The sequence below is a fragment of the Limulus polyphemus genome, unplaced genomic scaffold, assembly GCF_000517525.1.
Source record: "Limulus polyphemus unplaced genomic scaffold, Limulus_polyphemus-2.1.2 Scaffold36, whole genome shotgun sequence".
NCBI lineage: Eukaryota > Metazoa > Arthropoda > Merostomata > Xiphosura > Limulidae > Limulus > Limulus polyphemus.
In genome coordinates this window covers 206,708-213,990 of record NW_013665646.1, presented here as the reverse complement: position 1 = coordinate 213,990, position 7,283 = coordinate 206,708, and the positions used below count along the sequence as shown (strand labels likewise).

Sequence of the window (7,283 nt, the reverse complement as noted above, 5' to 3'; positions counted from 1 at the left end):
CAGTTTAACCCACGTGTAGAATATTTTATTGATATCATTAGTTCTGAGTGTATAGTGTAGTGATAGGTTATAATATCATAGTCAGTTTAACCCACGTGTAGAATATTTTATTGATATTGTTGCGTCAGCGAGTCACATGACTACAGTGACGCAACGTTTCTAGAATTATCATGTACTTTGGCGAATGCTCTAGTATTTACTAGTAGGGTAGGCTGGTATATATAAGAGGGGAAAACGTGACGCGGTAAGGTGAGGTTGTTGTGATGTGTGTATAGATAGTGAGTAACTGAACTGCAGTCGGAAGTATTGTTGACGTTCGTTGATTAGTGTTTGTTTTAACGCGATTGTTGAAGTTGAGTGTATCGGTAAAGTTATATTCGGAAAGAATAAATCAGTTTATTAAGTAAAGAACTTGTGTCGCAAGTTTCGTCGGAACGAAGTTACGGAAAAATCAATTAACAAACGGAGACGTAACAATATCATTAGTTCTGAGTGTATAGTGCAGTGATAGGTTATAATATCATAGTCAGTTTAACCCACGTTTAGAATACTTTATCGATATCATTAGTTCTGTGTATGTGTAGTGTAGTGATAGGTTATGGTTTAGCTCCGTGTGTTGTGGGGTAATAGTTTGTAAAATTATAGTCAGTTTAACCCACGTTTAGAATACTTTATTGATATCATTAGTTCTGTGTGTATAGTGTAGTGATAGGTTGTAGCAATTTAAAACGCCTCATTGGTCGAGCTGAATTTTTATATTTAATGTCGTATATATTGAAGTAGAGGCTTATACGAACTGATATGTACTAAATGTAAAAACGTTGGTTCGTTAATGTGTGTGTGTGTTTTGCTTCAAGGTCATAGTTCGGTAATTTATTTCCCCGAAATTGAGAAAACCTGATCTGACCGCGAAGGCATTAACGAATGCCACATCGCCACTGCTGTTTTAGAGGCTATCATATCTCTCATGTGAGCTGCCTCGTCTCCTTTCGATTGTGGACCAATCACAACGCTTCCCAGATTTTCTTTCTGTCCTAGAATGTTGTCATTCATTACGGTGAACTCGAGTGTAACAGTCTTCAAGATTTCCCTTGTTACGTTAAATGTCAAGGCTTCATTGAAAACGGGGTTAATGGTTCCTCTCTGCGTTGAAGTCTTTTTCTTTTTGCATCGTTTCCCGTCGTGAAACAATGACACTTTCACGTACGGATCTGTGTATAATAAAAAAAAATGTTAGAACAAAACATAAAGAAAGAAAAAAAATCCAGTACGAAACGTCTCAAGTTACTTTGAATAAACCTTTAAATTAGTAAAATATATATATATAACAGAATATCCAAACATTGTAGCCTAGAAGGTCTGTTATCGCGCACAGTGGTAATTTTATATTTGTATGTATTTTGAACTTCAAAGTTACCAATGTTCTTTAAACACTGAAAAATAGAAATTTATAAAGTAAAGGAACAACATAGATAGTAAACTACTAAAATATATATTTTAATAAAACGTTTTAAAGTTATCTTTTTTGTGATTATAAATTATTCATAAGCTTATTAGAGTTATGCAAAACAAACTTTCAGTCCATATATCCTTTGAAAATTTAATATATTGACATCTATTGGGAGATTGGTAAAAAAACACTTTAATAACTTAAGACAGCATGCAGTTAACAAATAAAAGATAAAGTAGTATTTTCCACGTTTTTCACCAGCATCAGTAAGTTAGTTTATTACTGAATTGAAAGTATTTTATTCCTAAAATTTGCGTGATCTATATAAGCAGAATTTTTTACATCATTCTAACCTTTTATTGTACTAATTTTTAGTGAAAATAAATATTTATATTTAAGAAATGAAAATAAATGCATACAAATTTGACATAAAAATAGCATTTCTGAGATCAAACATACATGCTATAAAGACTATATTTGAATTTTGCACTTTTAATTTATCTTACATAATAATAATAATAATACAAAATTCACGAGTAGTTTAAGGACTTTAATAATTCAACACACTAATAATCAAGAGATAAATTATGAACATCAAAATCCGCAGAATTCGAAGTCAGGAAACTCTTATATTTTTCATATACAACAAATTAATTTGTTGTTGACAACAAAACTACTGTAGTTGAGTGTGTTATAGTAAAACGATTTCAAAGCTTCACCACGTCGTTACAGACCATGTCATCACGTCTGACTATGCTCTACTTGACAAGTAGGCATCTTGACAATATCCCTGCAACGTAGTTTCCATTGCAAAATGCTCCTTTGTGAGATTTTTCTATCACAGCACACCACTCTTCCTTGGTGGCTTTTCAACAATTAAAACATATAGAATGCCATAGACTCTACGTTTCATACTCCAGCTGCTTGGGGTATACGATGACTGGATGAACATTTCATCGAAAGAGCTTGTGTACACGTGACCGTTTCCTACTGTTGCCTGAAACACGTGGACAGCCTTTAGCATTGACCTTTGTATTCATGGATTTTCACCTGTTATACATGAAACAACCCTTTGCTTACCATGACTGTGATACTACTTTTGCAAGTCTCTTTCTGGGTGTCCCCGATACCCCATGTTGATCCATATTCTTTGGTTTTTCAATATCATTAAGCACAGGGGATATCCTCGCCACGAAAGTTCTAGATCTCCGATCTGAACACATCTTTGTGGTTTGAGTGTATGAATATTTTGAGTCGGAAAGGGCTGTTACATTCTCTTCCCAAAAAAACGATTATTTTCGGTGGCATCACAAACCAACGTAACACCGAAAATGTCAAAATGTAGTTCTGATACACATCATTCCATCACGACTTGATATCTGCTATGGTTATCTTGTGGCTTCTTGACTTACATGTTCAAAATGATTTTATTATAACGTCCTCAACTCTCTGTAAAAACCATCATAGCTGTAACAAAAGTATGCTTTTAGTGTAAATGTTAAGTGTGCCTTTTTTTTTCAATATGTCATACCTAGTATTTTTTTACTCTCATCCGCAGGTCTTAGATTTCTGGCCTTTAGTATAACAACGGTCAGCCTTTCAGCGCTTGGCAAATAACCCAGAGAAAACATCAAGTCTCCCATATCAGGCTGAAAAACAAATAAAGAAAACAACAGTAAGTATTTTTGGGAAAAGTTTTAAATATCTAAGGAAGGTGCTGAAATACGAGCTCGTCTACTCTATATACACATATACACCAACTTTACTCCGAACTGCCACAGATTTGACAACTTACAGAAGTTATCTAATTTTTTGAGAAAAAAAAAAGTACTTAATGAGCCTACTATTTTAACGAGCTGTTTTATTATTTATATAAAGAAAATACCGTTTGTGTATTAACGTAGCATTAAATAGGATTAGTAATTGTGTAACTGCCGTTAACACAACGGCAGTTCTCGAATTTCAACATAAATTCAAGTGACAAATTACCCCATCTAGGTTTATTATCTTAATTTCGAGACATGCCTACCTTTCTGCAATGCGCCATGTATGTATAGCTTAATTAATTTAATAGCAGGAAGAAGGTCCATTAAGGCTAGTTGCCTAAAGTAACAGATTTGCAATCAGTAACGTAAGTCGAAAGAGATACATAAACTGGATTTAAGCATGCCAAATAGAATTACGTGGATGGTCTATTTTCATCGAAAACATATTTAAACAATAAATAAGAGAATATATAGTCACTGTGATGTGGTCAGATCGCGCAGGACTAATTCCATTTATACCCACAACTCCACTCCGAAACATATGTGGTTTATTCAAGACCATAAACATATATTATATTCTGTGTATAATGGTTCCAACTACTGAAAACACTACAGTTTCGTCGTAGCTGATGGCCCGAGATATCTGTTGTTTTTACAAGAAAAAATAGCCAAACGTTTTAACACTGAAAGGAAAACTCTGTAGTAATGTTGTAACACGGAAATCAAATACTGTACTAACGCTATAACACATAAAGAATGCTGCAATAACATTATAATACATTACTAGCGTTAAAACACAGAGAGAACACTACAACACAACATAACACAATACTAACGCTATAACACAGTAAGAACACTGTAACAATACTGTTAACACAGTACTAACGCTATAAGACAGAAATAACACTATAACACAGTAATAACGCTATAACAAAGAAATAACACTGTAACAAAACTATAACCAAAGCATAACACAGTGCTAGTGCTACAACACAGAATAACGTTATTTTAACGCTGTAACACAGCAAGAACATCACCGTACTAACATCATGACACAGGACAACACTGTACCAAAACTGTCACATTGAAAAAACGAATTCACAGTTTTGAAATTAGTGGAGTAGTGGACAACAAATAGCAAGCATTATTCTGAGACCATCGGGGACGAATACAGGCTTTGTGATTGTCTTCAACCAAATTATGTTTATACTAATATGACAAATTATCAATACTTAATCGAAGACATTGATTGGAAAGTTTTCCATTTTTAGTTTTACATACAACTTTATCCTCACATAAACTGTTGTTAGGGGATTCACAGCATCTTTAGGTTGCTGAAAGTATATATTAGCCCCCCAGTGGCACAGCGGTATGACTGCGGACTTACAACGCTAGAAACCGGGTTTCGATACCCGTGGTGAGCAGAGCACAGATAGCCCTTGTGTAGCTTTGTGCATAATTAAAAACAAACAAACAAATATATATTAATTCATGATGACAAGTGAGTATCAAAAATATATATTAAAATTAAAAATTAAATACAGTCCGGTGTATAATTACATGTTATGTGTTTTTTGTTAGTTAAAAAACTAATAACGTTGATTATGGGTAATCTTAAAAAATGTTATATTTGTCTTTTAGTCTTCCAGTGGGACAGCGGTAAGTCTGCGCACTTTCAACGCTAAAATCCGGGATTCGATTCTTCGCGGAGGACACAACAGGTAGCCGATTGTGGGTTTACTCTAAAACAAACTAGCTAATAGACAAAATTTGTCTTTTATATTTATGGCTAAGCTACCTATGACTATTTGCCGCTATCCCTAATTTTGAACTAGAGAAGACAGCCAGTCAGCAGCAGCACCCTACCACTTATCATCTACGCTAGGTGACTGACTGTCATTCTTATAGAGCACCCAACAGCTTTTGAAGTGTGGGTGATATTTCAAAATATCGCACGGATTAGAACCAGAATTGCCAGCTCTGAAATACATTCTGCCTCAGAGCCAATCCACGTCTATAAAAGATAATACAAACAAACCTGGTCGTCTACTTCATCACAAGGAGTTATTCCTTTCCATAGTGTTATTCTATCTGCGAGATCCACGCGGTCTAATGGGAGATGTACTTTGCCCATACAAACGTGCCTAGAATATTGGTCATAATCATACACCAGTATCTCAAGCGTTCGTTCTCGTAGCTCTGCTGGAGAAACATCAAACACAAAGTCTTCTTCGAAGTGGGGATTGAGGGTTTTACGACGGACACTGCTTTTCCGAACGTCCCTAATGTCTGGAAGCAGCCAAATCTATAGAAAACAATGTTTAAACATGAGTCAATTGTTAAGAGTTTAATCAAACACAGGACTGGATGTATAATAACAAAATCACACAAGGAATTAGTTTGTAAAAACTTTTAGTAAAACGGGTTAGTGACTGGAACACGTTATTCAAATAACGGAAGTAAACATATAAAAACGTTAAATACGAGAAAACTCACGAATAGATAATAAGAAAAATCGTTCAAATTTCTTTCACTGAGACAAAAACTTTAATCACAGATGACGTGAAAACAGGACGCGATGGAATTATTCATGATGAAACTATAGACTTTTTTGATAAGTTTGTTTTTGTCTGTTTTGAATTTAGCACAAAGCTGCACGAGGGCTATCTGCGTCAGCCGTCCCTAATTTGGCACTGAAAGACTAGAGGGAAGGCAGCTAGTCAACACCACCCACCGCCAACTCTTAGGCTACTTTTTTTACTAACGAATAGTGGGATTGACCATTACATTATAACGCCCCCACGGCTGAAAGGACAAGCATGTTTGGTGGGACGAGGGATTCAAACCCGGGACCCTCAGATTGCGAATCGAGCACCCTAACCACCTGGCTATGACAGGCTCATTTTTTTAATAAGATAACACATGGATGTTACACATCTACAACAGATGTGATTAACCCTTCAGTTACCAACTTTGTTATTACCGGGAGGCTCAACATATTACAGCACACTAAGTATTTTTTTTATTCTGTTTCACAACATTCAATGTAAAGAACTGACCAAGAAAAAGAGTTGGGTGAAATTACTTATTTTCTACGAAAAATAGTAATAATTAGTGGGATTAATTGCAATGTTTACGGCATTTTTTAACTAATTTTTATGTGATTTGTGTTTTTAGGGATCCCATAACCCACAAAAATTATCGACCAACAAACATTTTGATACATAGATAATTTAGAAAAATATATTTAAAAATCCGAAGGGACTCCATTGGTAATTTTGGGGTGAAACTGAATTTCTCACATAAAGTGGGCAGCGCCACTACACGGTGAAATTTCTAATGAATGACCATTAACCTTCCTGGTTCATTATAAAGAGAAGAAAAAATAGCTGAACTTGAAATACATGTAGTAATCAGAACTGAGCACTTTCCGAACAACCAGGAACTAGAATAAGCGTTTCTAATAGCAAATATCGCTGTGTAGTAATCAGAACTGAGCACTTTCCGAACAACCAGGAACAAGAATAAGCGTTTATAATAGCAAATATCGCTGTGTAGTAATCAGAACTGAGCACTTTCCAGACAACCGGGAACAAGAATAAGTGTTTATAATAGTAAATATCGCTGTGTAGTAATCAGAACTGAGCACTTTCCAGATAACCAGGAACAAGAATAAGTGTTTATAATAACAAATATCGCTGTGTAGTATTCAGAACTGAGCACTTTCCAGATAACCAGGAACAAGAATAAGTGTTTATAATAGCAAATATCGCTGTGTAGTATTCAGAACTGAGCACTTTCCAAACAACCAGGAACAAGAATAAGTGTTTATAATAGCAAATATCGCTGTGTAGTAATCAGAACTGAGCATTTTCCAAACAACTAGGAATAAGAATAAGTGTTTATAATATCAAGTATCGCTGTGTAGTAATCAGAACTGAGCATTTTCCAAACAACCAGGAACTAGAATAAGTGTTTATAATATCAAGTATCGCTGTGTAGTAATCAGAACTGAGCATTTTCCAAACAACCAGGAACTAGAATAAGTGTTTATAATATCAAGTATC

The 7,283-nt window shown here is 34.9% G+C and overlaps 1 protein-coding gene across 1 annotated transcript in view; it reads right to left on the bottom strand.

The window, feature by feature from the left end:
- Positions 1-362: 362 nt before the first annotated feature.
- LOC106460821 (synaptotagmin-7-like) overlaps positions 363-7,283 on the bottom strand; it is a 48,029-nt gene continuing 41,108 nt past the window's right edge. Inside the window, exons 5-7 of the mRNA XM_013920568.2 lie at positions 5,255-5,521; positions 2,982-3,099; positions 363-1,211 (exon numbers count right to left, since the gene is read on the bottom strand). Coding sequence (XP_013776022.1) covers positions 874-1,211; positions 2,982-3,099; positions 5,255-5,521 — 723 coding nt within the window. The 3' untranslated portion in view covers positions 363-873. The remainder of the gene's footprint in view (positions 1,212-2,981; positions 3,100-5,254; positions 5,522-7,283) is intronic.